The sequence below is a fragment of the Rhinatrema bivittatum genome, chromosome 17 (assembly GCF_901001135.1).
Source record: "Rhinatrema bivittatum chromosome 17, aRhiBiv1.1, whole genome shotgun sequence".
Taxonomy (NCBI): domain Eukaryota; kingdom Metazoa; phylum Chordata; class Amphibia; order Gymnophiona; family Rhinatrematidae; genus Rhinatrema; species Rhinatrema bivittatum.
Genome location: NC_042631.1, coordinates 56502026 through 56525576, shown reverse-complemented (window position 1 = coordinate 56525576; position 23551 = coordinate 56502026). Strand labels below are relative to the sequence as shown.

The 23551-nt window shown below is 45.0% G+C and overlaps 1 protein-coding gene across 1 annotated transcript in view; it reads left to right on the top strand.

Annotated features, from left to right (window-relative positions):
* The window catches only part of TESMIN (testis expressed metallothionein like protein), a gene marked incomplete in the record, with an annotated part of 1041263 nt that overhangs the window by 972203 nt on the left and 45509 nt on the right, over nt 1-23551 (top strand). Inside the window, 1 exon segment of the mRNA XM_029583121.1 lies at nt 13649-13758. Coding sequence (XP_029438981.1) covers nt 13649-13758 — 110 coding nt within the window.

Genomic DNA, 23551 nt, shown 5'->3' with positions numbered 1-23551 from the left:
ATCTACTCCCTTTATGCCAGCTACTCAATAGTCTCAATCTCACCCACTTTATATACGCGGACGATGTTCAAATCATAATCCCCATCTCGGACCCCATCTCTACTCTAAATTTCTGGAACAACTGCTTACAAGCCATCAACCTTCTGCTCTCTAGTCTCAACCTGGTCCTAAATACTTCCAAAACGGAACTACTGGTTATCTCCCCTAGTGACAACAACCCCCTCGCAAATAATGCTAGCACCCCATTAGCAAACCAGGTCAGAGATCTTGGGGCCACCCTTGACTCTAGAATGAATTTCAAAAAATTCATTAACGCCACAACCAAAGAATGCTTCTTCAAGCTACAGGTCCTGAAGCAACTTAGACCGCTCTTACACTTCAAGGATTTCCGTTCGGTGCTTCAAGCCATACTGTTTTCAAAGATCGACTATTGTAACGCTCTATTACTTGGTCTCCCCGCTTCGTCCACCAAACCTCTTCAGATGCTGCAAAACGCAGCGGCTAGGATCCTTACAAACACTCGTCGCAAGGACCATATCACACCAATCCTAAAAATCCTACACTGGCTGCCCATCCAATATAGAATACTTTTCAAGGCTCTCACCATCATCCACAAATCCGTCTACCAGCAATCCACTCTCCAACTCACCTTCCCACTCGAATTACATACTTCAGCAAGACCGATCAGAACTGCCTACAAAGGTTCGCTCAAGGCCCCCCCCAACAAATCATCTGTCCACAACTCTATTCACAAGCGTGCTCTTTCAACAGCAGGTCCACTACATTGGAATTCACTTCCCCAAGACTTACGCCAAGAACAATGCCATTCAACATTCAGAAAGAAATTGAAAACCTGGCTGTTCGCAGAAGCCTACCGCTGAAGGATCTCCTCAACCATCACTGTCTCTCATTCTCCCACCCCTCCTTAATCCCTACCCCCCCCCCCCTCTTTTCCCTCTCCCCTTCCCCCCCCACCCAACCTCACCCTTTCCTTCTCCCACTGGACATACCATGCTAATAACTGCCTAGGATAAATCTATGTTTACGTATCTTATAGTTTTTGTTGATTATATATATATATTTATCTCTCTCTAATTGTTTCTTAGTTTAAATTCTGTACTGTCTTCCATTGCCCAGGTTTTACGCTCCCTGTTTAATGTAACTTTACTTTCTACCTTGATGTTAATTGGTTTCCCCTCAGTTACATTGTAAACCGGTACGATAAGACCTAGTCTTGAGCATCGGTATAGTAAAAGAAATTAAATAAATAAATAAATAAAATCCTGCACAACACAGTTTTAGGAAAAACCACTCCACAGAAACCCTGCTACTCAACCTATCAAATAATATAATAAGAGGTTTTGATAATAAAATAAGCCATTTACTAATCCTTCTGGACCTCTCGGCCGCATTCGACACTGTAGACCACAAAAGCCTAATATCAAGACTAGCAAACATCAGTGTGTCAGGCAAAACACTAGACTGGTTCACATCCTTCCTCAAAAACAAATAATTCAAAGTCAGCATCAACAACAACTCATCCGATGCCATCCCTCTTGAAACAGGAGTACCACAAGGATCCACACTATCAGCTATACTCTTTAATTTATACCTACTCCCACACTGCCAACTCATCTCTGGTCTAGGCGTAACATTCTATATGTACGCTGATGATATACAACTCCTCATACCGATAACCTCCACCATCGAAGATGCATTGATTTTAGCAGCCTCTCACCTTGAATCAATCAGAAACATGTTAAACCACCTAAAGCTGTGCCTCAACATGAACAAAACAGAATGCATTCTGATAGAAAGAAAAGACGCAAGAGCAAAAACCAACCACTCCATACAAATAGACAACATCCATATCCAATTAAGAGACAACATAAAAGACCTAGGTATATGGGTCGACAATGAACTCAACTATAAAAAACACATCTCAACAAAAACCAAAGAAGGCTTCCACAAGCTTCAAATACTTAAACACCTAAAACCGATACTTCACCACCAAGATTTCAGAACCATTCTACAATCACTCATTCTCACTAGCCTCGACTACTGCAAATCTCTTCTGATAGGACTCCCAAAGACGACCTTAAAACCGCTACAATTGCTACAGAACGCTGCAGCTAGAGTCCTAACCGGCAAAAAAAGGTCAGCCCACACCACCCCAGTCCTCAACAGTCTACATTGGCTACCGATTGAAAAAAAAATTGAATTTAAAATACTGACAATCCTACACAATGTAATATACAAGACAGATAACACCGCCCTCAACAACATCATACAGATTCACAGATCACAGCGCACGACAAGAACCGCAAGTAAAATACAACTAGTAATACCACCACTTCCACTAGCTAAACTATCAAACACAAGAAACAGAGCTATCTCAATCGCAGGACCAAAATTATGGAATTCACTCCCTGATTACCTGAGCTCACAAAACAACATCAAAACATTCAAAAAAGAGCTCAAAACTTGGATCTACACTCAAACTTTCAAAGATGGTATCGGCTAACCAAATATCACATTGATACTGCATAACCGACCTCGGTTATGATTGAACAGTACCAAGACTATGGGCCTCATTTTCCAATATCGCATGCGATACCAAAAAGGAGTGAAGCTTATGCTATGCAAAAGCCTGTTATTGCACTATTAGCCCAATTTGGGCTACATTGCCAGTATATCACAGTTTAACAATATCTCCAACAGGCCTGTTTCTGTATGATGCAGAAGAAGGAGAGAGAGAGAGAGAGAGAGAGAGAGAGAGAGAGAAAGAACCTTGTTGTAGTACCCCCCTCCCTAGACAGGTATTTGTATCCCTATGGGAGGCCCACCTAGTAACTCGAGGTGAGGTTTAAGTATTAGTGTAGGGGGTTAGGGGCCACTTTCACATTCAACGTGAGATGTACGAACAAACCAGTGGTCTCTTGTGAAGATTTGATGACCTACGGAGTGAGGGAACTCACTCTAAGATGAGATTTGGCAATGTTCTCTCAACCTAGCTTGATGGACTCTCTACCTGGGTAACAACAAGCTAGGTGGAGAGAACATTGCACAAATCTCATCTTGGAGTGAGTTCCCTCACTCCGTAGGTCATCAAATCTTCACAAGAGACCACTGTTCTGTTCGTACGTCTCACGTTGAATGTGAAAGTGGCCCCTAACCCCCTACACTAATACTTAAACCTCACCTCGAGTTACTAGGTGGGCCTCCCATAGGGATACAATTACCTGTCTAGGGATGGGTGGCCCTATGACAAGGTTCTCTCTCTCTCTCTCTCTCTCTCTCTCTCTCTCTCTCTCTCTCTCTCTCTCTCTCTCTCTCTCTCTCTCTCTCTCTCTCTCTCTCTCTCTCTCGGCCTGTTGGAGACAGTGGGGTGGATTTTAAAAGCCCTGCTCGCGTAAATCTGCCCGGATTTACACGAGCAGGGCCTTGCGCGCTGGCATGCCTATTTTCCATGGGCGTGCGCAGAACCCCGGGACTTGCGTAAGTCCTGGGGTTTTTCGAGGGGGGCGGGCCTGATCGGCACAGTGTTTTGGGGGCAGGACGTGGCGTTTTAGGGGCAGGCCCGGGGTGTGGTTTGGGCCCGGGGCGTGGTTTCGGCCCGGGGTGGTCCGGGGGCGTGACCGCCCCCAGGTCGCGTCTCGGCCCGCTGGCTTGCGGGGATTTACTTCTTCCTCCTGGAGGCGTAAATCCCCCGACAAAGGTAGGGGGGGGGTTAGATAGAGGAAGGGAGGGGAAGGTGAGGGGAGGGCGAAAGCGAGTTCCCTCCGAGGCCGCTCCGATTTCAGAGCGGCCTTGGAGGGAACGGAGGCAGACTGCGCGGCTTGGCGCGCGCCAGCTGCACAAAATCGGCAGCCTTGCGCGCGCCGATCCTGGATTTTAGCAGATACTTGCAGCTACGCGCATATCTACTAAAATCCAGCGTACTTTTGTTTATTTATTTATTTATTTATTTATTTAAAAAGTATTTATATACCGTCTTTTAAAAAAGAAATTTTATCAAATACGGTTCACAGATTTAAAACCAAAAATAAAATAATCAAAATAAAATGGAATTTTTAAACTTTACATAAAAATTGGTAATAACTAGACAGAATGCTAGTATATAAGGTTATTAAAAATATAAAAAGTTTGGAACCATGGGCTTATTGTTTTGGGGGAAAAGGGGAAAGAGGGGGGGAAGGGGGAACGGGAGGAGGAAGGGGAAGTGGGAGAAATAGAGCGTAAAAATTATATAAGATAAGGGAAGAAGGGAGAAGGGTATGATAGTTGGAAACGTGTGAATGAGCAGGTATGTTGTAGTTATGTGTAGTATAAATGGGATTGTAATGGGTGTAACTAAGTTTAAGAGGGTAAGTTCGGTATTGATGATTGAGTTTAATTAGAAGACGTGTTGAATGCAAGTTGAAAAAGATATGTTTTGAGAGATTTTTTGAAATGTGCAGGGTTGGATATCGAGCGAAGATGGTTTGGTAAAGTGTTCCAAAGTGTTGGACCGGCTATTGAAAAGGCTCTTTTTCTAGTGAGGTCTAATCTGGCTTGTTTAGGAGAAGGGATATCTAGTAAATTTTGGTTAAGTGATCTTAAGTGTCGCGCCGGTTTGTATATGCGCAGTATTGAACAAAGCCAGGTAGAAGTATGAGTATGGTTATGAATTAAACTATGGATAATAGAGAGAATTTTGTATTTTATTCTGAACTTTATGGGTAACCAGTGTAATGATTGTAGAATAGGGGTGATATGATGACGTAAAGATGTTCTGGTTAGTATCCGGGCTGCAGAGTTTTGGATCAGTTGAAGGGGGTATAGTGAAGAGTCTGACAATCCTAGGAAAAGAGCATTACAATAGTCTAAGCCAGAGAAGATTATGGATTGAAGAATGGTTCTGTAATCTCGGTAAAATAGTAGAGGACGAAGATGTTTTAACAGAAGTAGTTTGAAAAACGATTTTTTTGTAAGTGAGGATATGTGTTGTTTTAGAGAAAGATCTGAGTTAATGTTTACACCTAGGCTTATAGCAGAGCGTGTTATGGGGATAGTAACATTATTGATTGTAAGATGTGATGGTGGACCTAATGAAGAATCAGAGATGGAAGTTAAGTATACGAAGAATCAGAGATGGAAGTTAAGTATACGAGCTCAGTTTTTGCTGGATTCAGTTTTAATCGATTGTGGGAGAGCCAAGAGTTGATTGTAGATAAGTATAGAGAAACTAAAGATAGAGTGTCTGACCAGGATGATTTATAAGGGACAAAAAAATTGGATGTCGTCTGCATAAATTTTGAACTGAAGATTAAGAGAGGATAGAATGTAGCATAAAGGCGCCTGGTGCGCCAACAAAAGTACGCGAAGGCGCACTTTTTAAAAATCTACCCCTTTGTGAACTGCAATAAACCTTTACTGGCCTGTAACACAAATGAAAGAGGTGTAGTTATTAGCCACACTAACAGTGCTGCACACGATAAATTCTCCCTACTTTACATTTGCTCCACCCCCTGAATACAAAATTAAAAATTTGCATTCACAAATCACACACGGTAACTCCTTGGAAAATGAGGCCCTATGTTTGAAATCAGTTAGTCTATAGAAGACGGACAAGAATGCTACTATATCTGCCCATAAGCTTTCTAAAACTAGTTTCCCATATACTCACCTCGCTGATCAACATACAAATTAAACACCGTTTCCTAGGATTTTATCAGTTAAAACCATAGGGGCGGATTTTCAGAGCCCTGCTCGCCGGGAAGCCTATTTTACATAGGCCTCCCGGCGCGCACAGAGCCCCGGGACTCGCGTAAGTCCCGGGGTTCTCGGAGGGGGGCGTGTCGGGGGCGGGCCCGGTCGTCGCGGCGTTTCGGGGGCGTGTCGGCAGCGTTTTGGGGGCGGGTACGGGGCGTGGCTACGGGGGCTACGGGGGCTACGGGGGGCTACGGGGGCGTGGCCCGGGGGCGCCCTCCGTACCCCCCCCCCGACAAAGGTAAGGGGGGGTTTTAGACAGGGCCGGGCGGGTGGGTTAGGTAGGGGAAGGGAGGGGAAGGTGAGGGGAGGGCAAAGGAAAGTTCCCTCCGAGGCCGCTCCGATTTCGGAGCGGCCTTGGAGGGAACGGGGTAGGCTGCGCGGCTCGGCGCGCGCCGGCTATACAAAATTCATAGCCTTGCGCGCGCCGATCCAGGATTTTAGTGGATACGCGCGGCTCCGCGCGTATCTACTAAAATCCAGCGTACTTTTGTTTGCGCCTGGAGCGCAAACAAAAGTAGGCTATTCGCGCGCCTTTTAAAATCCGCCCCATAATGTTTTCAATTTAAAGATATTTAAGTTACGCAGTTAATCGTTATTCCAATCTGTTCTCTGTTATAACATGTTCTGTTCCCTAGTTACCATAATGTTTTAAGTTGTTGTATCTGTAAACTGGAGTGAAGGCATCTAGCTAAATTTCGGTATAAAAAGCAAATAAATAAATAAAAATAAATAAGAGCTACATTATAGAAAACACAGCACAGCAAGATTATCCTTGCAGCTTTGGGGGGAGCATACATTAAAGCTCCCCCAGTCTTGTCCAAACATCGGAAGCAGGTTTTCAGAAGGCCGAAGGTAAGTTCGATGACTGAGCATATGGCACATAATGCATCATTATAGCTTGTCTGTTGCGGCATGGCAGGCCGGTGTATGGGGGTCATAAGCCAGGGCCTGCATCCATACCCTGAGTCTCCTGTAGCAATGACATATGCAAGCTAATACAAATGACGTTGTTTGTGTCAGATGTGTGTATGTGACCACTACATGCTGTACAATTATATAGGATGAGCAAGGCCATTGTTGTTTCTTAACACCTGACTCGGGGTACTACATGTTTGCTTTTGGCTACAGCAGGTGTGCTTCAATTTGGAGGTATTGCATGACTAGGCCTCCTGCACAGCCACACTAATGTAACCAGTGTGTTAACAGACCTCACTATCGTTCATGCTTCAATACCTGTGGTAAGAGCTGATGCATGATTTACTCCTGTCTCTGTTCAGGGACATATCTGCTCAGCATTACGTTTTATGTAGGTAAGGAATCACAATTGCATACATGGATAACCAGGCAGCCCCTGAATGTGCACAGCTGAATGTTAGTGGTCCAAAGCTGTGAGTAGGATCATAAACCTCATGACCTCAGGTACACCTCTGGAACTGCACACACCTTACATCACAGTGAAATATTCACCGTTGACAATGGCAGGAACACTTGCAAGAGTTGATACGTGGATGTTGCCAACTAGTGAAGTGAAGTAAGCAATGCATTCAACTTAGAGCCCCTTCATATTGTCCTGTGGCTGGTGTGAAACTGCACGGTGGCAGCCCATAGTGATAGTTTGGGAGCAACAGCAGTTCAGCCACAAAAGGTTACATTATGAAGCATAGAGGCCTGGTGTGATGGCTGCATTGTACTGTATCCTGACAGGCGTAAGCATACCATTTTTGTGGAGTTACAGAAATACACATAACAGAGATGGAACATATCTGGAAAAGTGTCTCTTACCTACAAGCCAACCATCACTGTATAGGCCGTCCTCAAATTTGCAAAACAGACCACATTGCCTGAGTATAAAGGAATTGTGCGCTGTTCCCGGGAACCTGGCCATCACAACGAGGATCCGCATTCCCGCATCACAGACCACTTGCACGTTGAGGGAGTGGAAGAGCTTTCTGTTGTGGTACATCTCCTCCCTCCGACAGGGTAGAATGATGGCCACATGAGTGCAGTCAATAGCTCCAATGACATTAGGAAAGTGGGCAAAAGCATAGAAATCGTGCTTCAAGTCCATCAAGTCCTGCGTGTTGTGAGGAAAGTGTATGTATCGAGACATGCGGTCTATAACTGCTTCAATGACCTCGTCCAGACATCGTGAAAAGGTGCTTTGGGACATTCCACCCACAACAGCTACTGTGGATTGGAAGGAGCCACTTGCCGTGAATTGCAGGGCGGCCAAGAGTTTGGTGAGGCCGGGGACAGCACGGGACCTTCTGGTTCAAGGGTCAAGACTACCTCGTATTAGGGATGTGCAGCAGGGACAGATTCGTCCCATTCGGTATTCGTATTCGTGTGGAGCCAAATCCATTGCATCTGTTCTCGGGGGACCCCGATCCGTTCATTAGTTACATATTTATTTGTTTCCCAAAAAACCCCTATCCCAACCCTTTAAATTAAATTAACTACAACCCCCCACCCTCCTGACCCCCTAAGACTTACCAAAAGTCCCTGGTGGTCCAGCGGGGGTCCCGGCGTGATCTCCTGCAATCGGGCTGTCGACTGCCGGTATTCAAAATGGCACCGATAACCTTTGCCCTCACTATGTCACAGGGGCTACCGGTGCCATTGGTCGGCCCCTGTCACATGGTTGGAGCAATGGACAACCAGCGCCATCTTGTGCTCCTACCATGTGACAGGGGCCGACCAATGGCACCAGTAGCCCCTGTGACATAGTGAGGGCAAAGGTTATCGGTGCTATTTTTAATACCGGCAGTCGACAGCCCGAGTGCAGGAGATCGTGCCGGGACCCCCGCTGTACCACCAGGGACTTTTGGTAAGTCTTGGAGGGGTCAGGAGGGTGGGGGGTTTATTCGTTAGATACGTTGTATTTGTGGGGGTTCGCCATACGTTTTGTGACCCCACGAATACAACGAATAGGGACATATATATTGCGGATTGCCAATACGTCAAAAACAAATGCACACCTATACCTCGTATGTCTTCATATAATTGCAGGATAGCACGAGACCTGAGACGATACTTGGTAATCACAATATCCTCTGGCAATGTCGTATGTGGAAGGTAGATCCGCTCCCTGTACATGCGGCAGAGCCAGAGCCCATACCAGCGGTGCTGGTACTTCCCTCACATGTCTTGCAAGGGGCCTTGCCACAGGTCCTGTTTGACCCTCATGCACATTCTGGCGTCTGTAACGGGCGTGTTCAGCCATGAAGTGAGCTTGCCAAGTGCACTTGGGACTTTGTAGATGTTGTAGGGAACATAGACCTACTAAGAACAACCCTTTTTATTGGTCCAGAATGGCTTTGTAGGTGTGTGGGGATTGTTTACATTTTTTTCATGCACGGCGATAATACCGCAGGGTGCGCTATGCATAGTGATAGTGCCTAATGCATTTGGAAAAGGTGTAGTTATTGGGCACATTATGAGCCGTGATAAGAGTGCAGCGGTTTCTCGGATCACGGTAAGTCCTCCCTACTTTACATTTGTCCCGCCCCAACTCCGTCCCTGAATACTTAATTTTAAATTTGCATTCGCACACCGTGATAAGCCCTCTTACCGCGGTGTGTGATCTTAGCGCACGAGATACAGCCATATCGTGTGAGATAAGCCCTTAGAAAATAACCCCCTAAATTTGACTTCAGGACCTCTCTCCCACACATTCCTATGTCGTTGGTGCCCACATGGACCATGACAGCTGGCTCTTCCCCTTTGCCACTAGGCACGCACCTTTGCCACTAGGCACGCAAGTTACCATGAGATTCTCATGTTTACCAGGTTTCCAGCTATCTACATTCCTAATAAATCATCAACTATGATGGATGACCTAATCCTTCCTTCCTGGGCACTAGCTCTTGGAGACTAATCCTTAGTGCAAGATGATAATGCATCACCTGGAGAGTAGGTCCCTGCTACATGATCACTTCCTGCTATACCAGAGTGATGCTTTCTGACCAGGTGCCCTTGATCCTCTAAAACAGGAAAGGGGCTGTTGAACTGACTTGGGTACTATGAACCTGAAGGTTTTCTCCTCTATATACCTCTGTCTGCCTCAGTTCCTCCAGATCTGCCACTTTCGCTTCCTGATATCAGGCTCATTCTCTGAAAGCCAGGAGCTCTTTGCACTGGGCACACATTCAAACTCTCACCAACTGGCAGATAACATACATGTGGCATTTGGTACAAAAGACTAGAAGACCTCCCTCTAGCTATTGGACTATTATTAACATCATATTTTCATGAGTTCCTGGTTAATTTAGGTTGCTATGAAAGTAGGAGTCCTTTAAATTTATGTAATGTATGTAATGTTAATTTGGCAATGACCTGCAAGGGGACAATTAATCTAATTTATAAGGCTAAATCACCTTCTTGTTCTTGATAAATCCCCAATTGATTTTTTAAGGTAAAATGTCTCTTCTCCTCTTATATGGGATAATTTATTTATTTTATTTATTTAGAATGTTTTATATTCTGCAGTCTCCAAAATCAGATCAATGCAGAGTACAGATTTACATATATAAGAAATATAAAAACATTAAAACAATATGGGATAGATTTTAAAAAAGTACGCCCGTGCATACTTTTGTTCGCGCACCAGGCGCAAACAAGAATACGCTGGATTTTAATAGATAGGCACGTAGGCAAGCATATCCTTTAAAATCCGGGGTTGGCGCGCGCAAGGCTGCGCAAAATCGGCAGCCTGCGCGCCAAGCTGCGCAGCCTGCCTCCGTTCCCTCCGAGGCCGCTCTGAAATCGGAGCGGCCTTGGAGGGAACTTTCCTTCCACCCCCTGCACCTTCCCCTCCCTTCCCCTATCTAACCCCCCCCCCCCCCCCAGCCCTATCTAAACCCCCCCCACCTTTGTTCGAAAAGTTACGCCTGCACCGGCATGCATGTGTTATAAAATCGGGCATCCATGTGTGTGTGCTGGGTAGCGCACGCACATGGACACACGCGCATTCTTTTAAAATCTACCCCTAAGAGAAATTAATTCTAGTCTTTTTTTTCAAAGCAAGGTTATGTTTTCCTAGTTCTAATAATTGTTTTGGAAGTTAATTATTGTGTCCATCTGATTACCTGAAGATGGATCAAAGGGCTAACTAAATGTTTAGTAGGCCAAGCAAGGGCAAAACGTGTTTCTGGGGATAGCACAAACAGACATAACATTCGATGATGCTCATATGTTTTCCTGTAAATTTTCATTAAAAAGTTCAACATAGAACTAATATAGCCTACTTTCTGGAATATTCACCGCATGTAAATTAATCAATCTGGGACATATCTTAATACAGTGAAGTGTGCATTGAAATCCATTAGATAGGTCTATTTAATGGGAATACAAATAGCCCTGACAGGCAGAGTGAATTTAGTTACAATCACACGATAATTTTTCTAACAGAACTAGAAAATGTACAGAGAAGGGCTTACAAAAATAATTATGAAAAAATGCTTCCTTGTGAAAAAAGAATAAAATGGTTAGGTCTCCAGCTTAGAGAGGATATGATAAAGGTTTATAGAATTATGTATGGTAGGAAGAGAGGAACAATATGGCCATCAGTAGAGGACGCTGAGATTTTCTGTCTTGACAATTTCTTTGCATTTTCTTTAAGGGAAAGATTAAAACTTTATCAACCAATGTAATACTGCATTATTCGAATGTACATCTTACTATTCTTTCAAAGTGAGAATTTAAACATCATAAAATTCGTGCTCATGCATTTTTATGTATAGGACCTACATTGTGACATGCTCTTCCTGTGGAATTGTGCAAAGAGCATAATATAATTGTTTTTAGAAAAAAGATTAAGACCCTTTTGTTTATGGAAGTTACTAGGTGATACATTTAAGAAAAATAGGAGAAAATATTTTTTTACTCGAAACATAATTAAATTCTGGAATTTGTTGCTGGAGGATGTAGTGAAAACCTTTACAGGCTGATTCAATAAAATGTGCTGGAGAGCCGGCGCTCCGAGTTGAGCATCCGCTCTCCCGATGCAAGCCCAGGCAGCTCTCCTGGTTGCGCAATTTTCTAATCAAATGAGGCCGGGTGCTAATAAGGAGGCGCTAGGGGGGCAATAGCACGTCCCTAGCGCCTCCTTATTAGCAGAAACGGCAGCTGTCAGCGGGTCCGACAACCGATGCTTAATTTTACCGGCATCAGTTTTTGAACCTGCTGACAGCCACGGGTTTGGAAAATGGACACCAGCAAAATTGAGCATCTGTTTTCGAACCCGCCAACTGCCAGGCAGATTTTTTTATTTTTGGTACCTCTAACTTAATATTGCTATGATATTAAGTCAGAGGGTGTACAGAAAAGCAGTTTTTTCTGCTTTTCTGTACACTTTTCCTGGTGCTTTTTAAGTTAATTCCTGTCCTTCGGCAGGAGTTCATTTTTGAGAGTAAAATGTGTGGCTTTCAGTATTCCGGGCGAATAACTAATAGGCTCATCAGCATGCATCTGCATGTGATGAGTGCTATTAGTTTTGGGGGCGTTGGCCATGCATTTTACACGTGCTATTACCCCTTACAGTATAAGGGGTAATAGGAGTGCATCAAAAACGTGCAACCAAACGGGTGTTAAATGGTGTGCTCGGCTGAGCACACCATACTGTATTGTCTTGTTAGTGTAGCTGGGTTTAAAAAGGTTTAGACAAGTTCCTGGTAGAAAAGTCCATAAACCATTATTGAGATGGACTTGAGGAAACCCACTGCTTATCCCTGGGATAAGCAGCATGGAATCTATCAACCTTATGGGATCCTGGATAAGCCACTGTAGGAAACAGGATATTGGGCTTAATGGCCCTTTGGTTTGATCCAATATGGCAAATCTTATATTCTTATAATTTGAGTTTTATTGTGCATTGAGATGTTTATAGGTTTTATTTTCAAGTTTTATGTTAAGTGTTTTCAATATTTATGAATGTAAACTCTTCTGTCTGCACTGAACAATGTAAAGGAAGTAGCGTAATATGAGAATGTTGAAATAAAATAAATAAATAAAATAAATTTGGACAAGCTTCTGGAGGACAGGTTCATAAATAATTAAGAGCCAGACAGGCTTTAGTTTCTAACTCTTAATTTTGGGGGAGAGCAATATAAAAAGTGATGCTGGGCCATTAGTGTAACAAAGCATGGCATTTCTTATGTTCTAATGAATGTCAAAGTTATTAGGGAGGCACAGGTATATGGGTATGAATGAACACACACACATAGCAATCTCATAAGCCTTCTTCCTATCAAATGCATAATTCCATCATTGAATAGCTCTAAAAGTCTCTCTGGCATTTTTTTTAACATATACTGCCCGACTTTTAATGGCCCACGCGTGTAAAACACAGGGGTTACGTGCGCGGCCAAGCCTTGTACGAGCTGCGCGCATTATATAAGGGGCCGGCCGCACACATAACCCCTGTTACTTGCACAAGAGCCGGGCCTCGGTAGAGGGGCGGTCTGGGGGGCAGGGCAGGGCTAGAGGCACCCGGTACAGTGGCCATTTGCTGCTGTGCTCTGGGATTGCGCGCCGGCAGGGTGCTGGTGCACGCAACTTGCTTTGCAGGAACAAAATGTAAGTTTAAACAATGGGGGGGGGGGGGGAGGACCAAGGATAGGGCTAGGGGGCTGGTAGGAGAGGGGAAGGGAGGTTAGGGTAGGGGGTAGGGAAGTTCTCTCCCAGTCCGCTCCTTAATTGGAGCGGACTGAGAAGGAACTGGGGAAGCCCGACGATGTAAATCTGATCTATCATTTTCATGTTTCTGACAGAATAATGAACAAATTACTTTCTCCTGATACAACAAATCTTCTAATATAATGGGTTTTTAGTAAATAAATGTTTTTTTAAAAGAGGATTCCAATGTTTTCTCTTTTACTTTCTTTTTATTAACTAGGCTAAAGTTATGTGCTCTTCTATCTGCAAATGCATTGGGTGTAAAAATTATGAGGAAAGTCCAGATAGACAGACATTAATGGATGTGCCACAATATTCTGAGACTGGAAGGTAAAAACCTGAATTACAAGGATTTTTTAAATTTTTCTATTCATTTGATTTTTATTTTTAACTTTATTTTTATTTTTGTCATAGTACAGCTTCAAAATGGAATCTTAGAGGTTGATTCATCCCTGCAAACTTGGGTCCTCCCTTTGCTGAAAAGCACCAAAATTTGTGTTTTACAAGAACAGTTGTCAATGGGTTTCTTTGAAGTCAAGCAGGTGTAATAGAACCACATAAGATGGTTCACATCACTGTGTAATGTGCCAACAAAGAAGATCTTTCCAGAGTTTTCAGGAAGACTTAATGAAAATACAGTGTACTTTTATGTGTACCACTAGACCCTCAGCTCCTTAATTAGTTTTTCTGTTGGAGGAAGATGTTGGGTATGTTTTTCGTCACTGGGAAAAATTATCCTTAAGCCTCCAGTCCAGCATAAGCTATTCAGTTTATTACAAGTGAATCACAATTAGAAAAACTGCCTAGGGTGTGAAGAATCTCCCTCTCCTGCAAGGCTGCCTGAGATATCTGTCAAATTTCTGGGACATTGTTTCACTACCCGGTGACACTGCCCTGATGCTGGGAGGAGGTGCCAGAAATATGTTCAAAAAGCGGTGCCATGTCAGGTAAAGCAGCATGTAGAATCTCTATCTCCTGCAAAAATGCCCTAGACTGAGACATCTGCCAGTTCCTGGGACATTGTTTTGCTTCCCAGTAACACTGATATAGGGAGGATGTGCTGGGTTTATTTTCAAAAAGCGGCACTCTGCAATACACCCCTCATCTTTGGGGCTGCTGTTTTGGATGCTTTCCTTGGGCCTTTGAATTTAACATTTTTATCCTTGATATGGGTAAAAGATGAGGTTGGGTACGATTTGACTTTATCCCTAGTTCCTCTCAGCAACAAACAATTCCTCAGATGATTCTTGGGCCTTTGGGAACTGGTTCAGGCACCCTTGGTGCTGGTAATATAATTGAACAACATTGGGCAGCAGATGAAGATAATATTTCCCCTTCTGTACCATATTTTTCTGGGTCTCCTTCTCTGTTTTATGGCCTTTCTGGTAAACAAATGGATTCACTTTCTCAAGTTCTGATGGATTCATTTCTGCAGAAGCCATGGATATGCAGGAGAAAAATATTCATTTTTGTTTTTGGTTCATTTTCAGGAGGTTTTTTTTCTATGAATTTCGGTATGTGTATTGTTTGATTTATTTTCATTCTTGAGAAAAAAATGAATCAAACAATTAAAAAAAAACAAAAACCAGGGAGGTGTCAAGATGGCGGCTTAACGCTGACACTGCACTTTACCTTTACCTATGCCATCTAAGAGGAAGGAGAAAGTAAGGACTTTTTCCTTGGATCCCCTCCCTTTGACCAGGCAGCAAACAATCTTGCAATGTCTGGCCAAGGCTCCAAATTTGGGAACTCTGGATCCGGCAGCCACAGTGAGTGGTGGAGAGCTTCCCTGGCCTCGGAAGAGGCATTGTTGAGTCCCCTGGATGTTCGTTTGCTGCCGGCTGCATGGGTGGTTCCACAGCAGCCATCTGCGTTGAGCTTTGAAGTGGTAGCTCAGTCAGCAGATGCCGAGGGAGCTGCTTCATTGATCTCTCCTGTGCCAAGTGCTTCTGTGAACTCTGCCTGCAGTGCTGATCCCCTGCTGTTTGGTGGGAATCCCCAGGAAGGGAGTGGAGGAGAGGAAACTGCAGTTGGGTCTCAGATCTCCAACAGAGTTCTTTTTCCAACTCAGAAGCTTCCGGTGGTTACTTTGGAATCATTGGGCAAAGCTTTCTCGGAATGTTCTTTAAAAATTAATGCTGTGTCTCAACAGGTGGATACTCTTTACAGAAATAATGTTTCCCAATAACAGGAATTTCTGGGAAAATTTAAACAAGTCGACAAGGGGAGTACAGACTTCCTTAATTCAAGACAGTGGTTCTTTAAATAGAAGAGCCAAATTTATTGAGAATAGACTGAGACATTTAAATCTGTGTTTATTGAATTTTCCAAGGGTTGTGGGAGAGTTTCTGCATATAACTTTGAAGAGATATTTTCTTGAAATTTTGGAATTTTCCCCAGATGCAACTCCCCCCTTGGATAAGGTTTATTTTTTACCATCAAGTCCAGCTTCTCGAAGTCAATCCCCTTGACATGGCTGTTGACATGGCTAATCTGACTGATTATCTTGAGTCATCTAATTATGAAGTATCAGAACGAACTACACTACTGTTTCTTTTTTTTTCTGATAGTGATTTAAGCTCTGTAATGAAAAAGTATTTTAGGAAATCTACTGTGTCATTTATGGGTCAAAAAGTAAGGATTTTTCCAGACTTAGGAAAATCTACACAGGAAAGAAGGAAGGGGTTCCTGGCCCTGTGCCAGGATACCCTAGGGGCAGCTATCTTCTGAGATATCCGTGTAAGTGTATAGTTAAATACAATAAGGATAACTTTGTCTTTTTTTCACCTGAGCAACTCAAAATCTTTATTGATTCTAGAAAGATGTTAACATCTGGTAGAAATGAAGTTTAAGAACTATATTTTTTTTAGTGAGTCAATGTAAGCTATGTTATTTCTTCTTGCTTTGCTTTCTTATATATCTCCATGTGAGGCTGACCTCCCCCTATTGCTGTGGTCTAATGGATACTGCAAATTATTCTTTGAAAAATTGTTTCTTTTATATATTTTTTCCTTTTATTTCTCTTGTTATTAGCATGTATCATGTTGCTTAAACAAAGTGGATGCTTTGTATAAATTCTATAATTTCAATAAATAAAAAATAAAATAAAAAATAATTAAAAAAAATGTCTAAAAAAAGAAAAATGAGGACTTCCGGGTCTTCTCGACCACCCGCCCAAAAAAATGCTGATGCTGGGATCTCCCCCAGCACCTGCTCTGGTGGGAATCTACCGGCTTTGGCCTAGGCCAGGCCAAGGCCTCAGCCTTGTGTAGGCTGACAGTGCAGCAAGTTGCTACAACCTCAGCATATTCAAGGCCAAGGCTTTGGCCTCACCCAGAGGCTGGGTCCATCTGAGGCCCTGACATCGGGACCTGGGCTGGGTATTGGCATCTGGGGCTTGGTCCAGGTCAAGGCCCCGAAGTTGGGACCCAGCCTCCGGGTTGGGTCATTGCATCAGGCCTGGGTCAGGGCCCCAGCCTAGGCCTAGGTTCCAGCATCGGGACCCAGTCTTCAGGTTGGATCTCTGCATTGAGCCTGGGTCCAAGCATCGGGATCTGGCCTTCTTCGGATACCTGATGGATAAGGTAGATTTTTTTTAAGTTTTGGGGGTTACACTCATGCCTAGGCATGGCCCGGCTTTGGGCCTAGACCTAGGCCAGAATCATTACTTTAAAATGAAACAAACAAATAAGATTTGTTTCATTTGGGGGGGCCCCCAATTTGTTTCAGGGCCTCTAGAATGAAACAAATTAGCCTTATTCATTGCATTTTGCAGTTTTGTTTTAAACAAATGTAGATCCCTATCTAATATCAGCCTAGAAGATGTGTTATAGTTCATCTGGAAAAAGCTGTAAGTTATTTATTTATTTATTTATTTTTAATTTTTATATACCGATGTTCCTGTATAGCATACATATCGCACCGGTTTACAAGGAACTGAACAGTCGCCTCAGGGGCGGAATACATTAAAACATGATACAGTAAACGGGATACAGTAAACAGTCGCCTCAGGGGCGGAATACATTAAAACAGGAAAACCTTTAGGGAGACATTCGTAAACTCGATTAAATGTAACTGGGTTTCAAACTCGGACACATAATACAGAGGTAAGTATATTGTCTACGTCTTCAACCGGTTTTTAGCTCTCAGGGAAAGCTTGGGTGAAAAGCCAAGTCTTTAGCTTCTTTTTGAATGTCAGAAGGCACGGTTCTTGGCGGAGGTCTGGTGGGAGTAGGTTCCAAAGAGGGGGACCTGCGGTGGACAGGGCTCGTTTCCTCAGGGAGGTTCTCGCCGGTTGGGTGTGAAGCATGTTTTGGTATGCCCTTCTTTTGGAAATGTGTTGCTGTATTTGGAAGGATAGGTTGAGGGGGGAGATGTTGTGCAGAGCCTTGTGAATCATCATGAGTGATTTAAATTGTATCCTAAATTTTATCGGTAGCCAGTGTAGATATTGGAGGATAGGGGTGATGTGGTCCCGTTTTTTGGTGTTAGTGAGTATTCTGGCTATCGCATTCTGTACCATTTGAAGTGGTTTGATGGTGCTGGCGGGCAGACCCAGGAGGAGTGAGTTGGAATAGTCCAGTTTAGGGAGGATGATAGATTGAAGTACTAGGCAGAAGTCTCGGAAATGTAGAAGAGGTTTTAATTTTTTTAAGACTTGCAATTTGAAGAAGCAGTCTTTGGTAGTATTATTTATGAATTTGGTGAAGTTGAGTTGGTTGTCTAGAAGCACCCCCAGATCTCTTACTTGCGGCGAGTGGGTGATTGATGTGCAGGAGGGTTGGGAGGAACTAAGGGGGTTGAGCAGAGAGCAATTATCTGGAGCTATTATGAGGTTAAAGAATGGATTATCTTGATTCTTCAATGAAGTTAAAGAATGGATTATCTTGAAGAATTAATTGAATCTCCAGTGGAGATTCAATTAATTGAATTTAATTAATTGAGATTCATGGTCTCTTTTCATGGTCTCTTTTCATGGTCATCTCTTTTCATGGTCATCTCTTTTCATGGTCATCAAGAGTCTCTTGTTATGCTTCCCGACGGCAGCAAGCCGCCGCCGGGGCTGACCACTCACCGGGGCGGTGGACCGCGCCGCTCCCGGTAACCTCCTTCGTTGCCGCGGTCCCGCGGTGTTCTTGCCTCTGCCTCATCATGGCCGCGGCGTCTGCAGCTCTCCAACGCGCGCCTGACTCCGCCCCCTGCTGGTTCCCCTAGAGCCCCGCGCGCGCGGCTGAAGAATTATTTAAAGGAGCCACTACAGGAAATAGAGTGGCTCCTTCCTGTCAGCTCCTGCTGGCTAAGGGTATTTAAGGCAAGGTCTGCACCTCAGACCTTGCCTTGGCTTCTTGGCTCCCAGTGGTTCCTGTACCTGTTTCCTGCTCTGCTGTGATTGACTCCTGGACTGGCATTGACGTATCCTGGCTCTTGACTCCTGGACTGGCATTGGCGTATTCTGGCTCTTGACTCCTGGACCGGCATTGGCATATTCTGGCTCTCGATCCCTGGACCGGCTGAGGGATATTCTGGCTCTCGACCCCTGGACCGGCTGAGGGGTGTTTTGGCTCTCAATCCCTGGACCGGCTGAGGTGTTCTCTGGCTCCGACCTCTGAACCGGCTGCAGTGCTCCTGCAAATTCTCTTGTTTTGGACTGTGCCTATCCTGCTCCTATTCACGACCCGCTGGAGGCGCCAGCTACCTGAACTTCACGACCTGCTGGAGGCGCCAGCTATCGGAACTTCACGACCTGCTGGAGGCGCCAGCTCAGCTATCTGAACTACACGACCTGCTGGAGGCGCCAGCTACCTGAACTTCACGACCTGCTGGAGGCGCCAGCTATCTGGACTACACGACCTGCAGGAGGCGCCTGCATCCAGATCCTCTTCTGTTTCCACATAAGGTCTTGACGAGGCCTCGCCTTCCAGTGTCTGAACATCCGTTCTTCACTGGACCAAGGGTTCACACTCCGAAGCTCAACAGTAAGCCAAGGCCATGGACCCGGCAGAGGCTTCAGCAATACGAGCGATTCCTGGTCTAGCACAGAGACTTGTGGAACAGCAGAACATGCTAGAATCCATGGCCGCCTCCATTGAACGGCTTAGCGCTCGGTTAGATGCAGTAGTGGCAACGCACGCTAACCCACCTGCAGGCAGTTCTGTGGCCACACCTGCTCCGCCAAGCCCACAAAATCTTTCCCGACCAGTCGTACCATTACCGGTTCCACCGCGGTATGCAGGAGATCCGCGTCTATGCCTAGGATTTCTGGACCAATGCAACATGCATTTTCGCCTACAGTCTGCACTTTTTCCGGATGATATGACCAGAACTACTTATATACTGTCCTTGTTGGATGGCAAAGCACTCGCCTGGGGGTCGGCTTTATGGCAACACTCAGATCCAGTATTACAGGACTTGCCCCGTTTTTTGGAGTTGTTTAGATCAGCGTTTGAAGAACCTGGGAAAAAAGCAGCCGCGGGATCTACTCTTCTGCACCTCAGACAGGGAGGTCGATCTCTCATGGATTACAATATTGAATTTCGGACTCTGGCTATGGAACTTCGGTGGGAAGAATCTACCCTCCGAACAATTTACTTGGAGGGACTGTCTAGCAAAATTAAGGATGAATTGGCCGCGCGGGAGCTTCCTACCTCTTTAAACTCCCTGATCGAATTAGCCAGCAGGATTGACCGACGACTTCAAGAGAGAGCTCGGGAGAATCCAGGAGGTAGACGACGCCTGACTAATTTTCCGGCCTCATCATCCCCTCCTGTGAACAACCGCGAAGGGTCCACCACTGAGACAACCACCGAGGAACCTATGCAACTTGGCAGAGGTCCTTTATCACCTGCTGAACGGCAAAGACGGCGCAGAGAGGGACTTTGTTTGTATTGCGCTGGTTCTGGCCATCGTATTGCTAGCTGTCCTATCCGTCCGGGAAACTTCAGAACCTAGGGTCCATGGGGGGAGTAACCCTAGGTTTGACATCTCCAGCTCCCCCACTCACGATACCGGTTACGCTCTTGATCAATGAACAAGAATTCACCACCTTGGCCCTTGTGGACTCCGGTGCCGGGGGAGAATTTATTCTGCAAGAAATAGTTGAACAATTACAGATTCCTACTCGACCCTGTCCTACACCATTAGTCGTTTCCTCCATCCATGGGGATCCATTACCTGGAACCATTACTCATCAGACTGAGCTTCTGGACTGTCATATTGCACCTAACCACTCTGAACGGATTACCTTCTATGTACTTAAAAAAGCCATTCACCCGGTGGTTCTTGGCATTCCGTGGCTTCAACGTCACAATCCTCAAATTGACTGGACACTATTAAAACTCACGAAGTGGGGACCCAATTGTTCGGGAGCATGTTTAAATCAGACTCCTCAATCTCGTAACTTACTTTGCACCTCTGGCCTAGGGGGATTACCCCCCCAATATAAGCAATTTGCAGATGTATTTTCCAAAGAGGCCGCGGACATCTTACCTCCACACCGGGAGTTCGATTGCACTATTAATCTGATTCCAGGTTCTACACCTCCGCGAGGGAGAACATATCCTTTATCCGCTTCAGAGACTGTGGCCATGTCCGAATACATACAGGACAATTTACAGAAAGGCTTCATTCGAAGATCTACCTCTCCGGCTGGAGCTGGATTTTTTTTTGTCAAAAAGAAGGATGGTACCCTACGACCTTGTATTGATTTTAGGGGACTCAACGCTATAACTATCAAGGATCGATACCCGTTACCCCTTATTGCGGAATTATTTGATCGTTTACAAGGAGCCCGAATTTTTTCTAAACTTGACCTACGTGGAGCGTATAATCTAGTGCGGATTCATGAGGGGGACGAGTGGAAGACGGCTTTTAACACTAGAGACGGACACTACGAATATTTAGTCATGCCGTTCGGATTAACCAATGCTCCAGCCGTCTTCCAACACTTTATTAACGAAATCTTCAGGGATCTGCTTTATATTTGTGTGGTGGTTTACTTAGACGATATATTAATTTTTTCTAAGGATCTTCAAACACATCGCCAACATGTTTTGCAGACTTTGCAACGTCTACGAGACAATCATCTATGTGCTAAATTGGAGAAGTGTGTTTTTGAGACTGAATCATTACCTTTTCTGGGGTACGTTATCTCCAAACAGGGGTTTCAGATGGACCCTGTTAAATTAAAATCCATCCAGAACTGGCCTCAGCCCATGGGTCTACGTGCACTTCAGAGATTTCTCGGATTCGCTAATTACTACCGCAGTTTCATCAAGGACTTTTCCAAGCTTGCCGCTCCCCTGACGGCACTTACACGCAAAGGAGCCAATACTAAGACATGGTCAAGAGAGGCCTTAGAAGCATTTCAAACCCTTAAGGAATCTTTTCTACGACAACCTTGTCTGCATCACCCAGATCCTAGACGACCCTTTATAGTTGAAGTCGATGCTTCCACTATTGGAGTTGGCGCAGTATTAAGTCAAAGGAATGCTTCTGGTACGTCCCATCCTTGCTCTTATTTTTCCAAGAAATTCTCATCTGCAGAACGCAATTACTCGATTGGTGATCGGGAGCTGCTAGCCATTAAGCTCGCCTTGGAAGAATGGCGTCAGTGGTTGGAAGGGGCTCAACATACGATTACCATTTTTACAGATCATAAAAACTTAATCTACTTACAACAAGCCCAACGTTTGAACCCACGCCAGGCCCGCTGGGCACTTTTTTTTACTCGCTTTGATTTTGAGATTCGCTATCGACCTGCTAATAAAAACATTAAAGCCGACGCATTGTCACGATCTTTCGTCAGCGAAGATATCATAGAGCCTATACAGAATATCATCGATCCTGCCCGCATTATCCTTTCTGCTACTTTCACGGTGCCCGTCGGCAAGACGGTAGTACCTCGAAGACTTCGCAACAAAGTATTACAATGGGGACACGACTCGAAGGTAGCTGGGCATTCTGGACAAAAACGTACGCTTACCCTTTTACAAAGGCACTATTGGTGGCCAGGAATGCGTAAAGACGTACGCGCCTACATAGAGTCGTGCCCTGTATGCGCTCAACATAAAGGTTCTACAGGGAGGACTTGGGGGTTGTTACAGCCACTTCCGGTGCCCACTTCACCTTGGTCTCACATTTCGACGGATTTTATTGTCGAACTACCGTCTTCGGAAGGACATACTGTCATATGGGTGGTAGTGGACCGATTCTCTAAGATGGCACATTTTATACCATTGCCCTCCCTCCCCTCTGCTCCCCGTTTGGCTCAGCTCTTTATGTCACACATTTTTCGTCTCCATGGGATTCCACAACACATTGCCTCTGACCGCGGTCCCCAGTTCACTGCTAAGTACTGGCGGAGCCTTTGCACTAAGTTTCATATTGCTCTCGATTTCACCACGGCTTTTCACCCCCAGGCTAATGGGCAAGCGGAGAGGACCAACCGGTCCCTTAAGCAGTTTTTGCGTACTTACGTGAACTCCCGACAAGATGATTGGGCAGCCTTATTGCCCTGGGCGGAGTTTTCCCACAACTTTCATTCCTGCACCTCTACGGGAGCGTCTCCATTCCAGATCGTTTATGGTCGGCAACCCGCTCCGCCTATCCCACTACCGGTTCCGGTTGCCTCGCCGGCGGCTCAGCTTACGGCTCTCCAACTTAAGGAGCTATGGACACAGACCCAACAGATGCTTCAAAAGGCGGCATGTATGGCTAAGAGATTCACGGATCGCCATAGACGACCGGCCCCACGATTTTTGCCGGGTGACAGGGTGTGGTTAAGCACCAAATACATTCGTTTACGGGTTCCCTCTATGAGATTGGCTCCACGATACATTGGCCCGTTTCCAGTGATGAGACGATTGGGCCCTGTGACGTATCAATTGCGTTTACCTTCTACTCTTCGGATTCATAACTCCTTTCATGTATCTCTCTTAAAACCGGTTCTCCTCACCTGGTCGTCCCGTAAGATGCCTGTTTCCCCGGTGGTTACGACTGAGGAGGATGCTATCTATCAGGTGCACGAAGTTTTGGATGTCCGTCGCCGAGGTCGTACGTGGGAGTATCTTCTTGCCTGGGAAGGTTTTGGACCAGAGGAGAATTCTTGGGAGCCGGCCGCGAACAT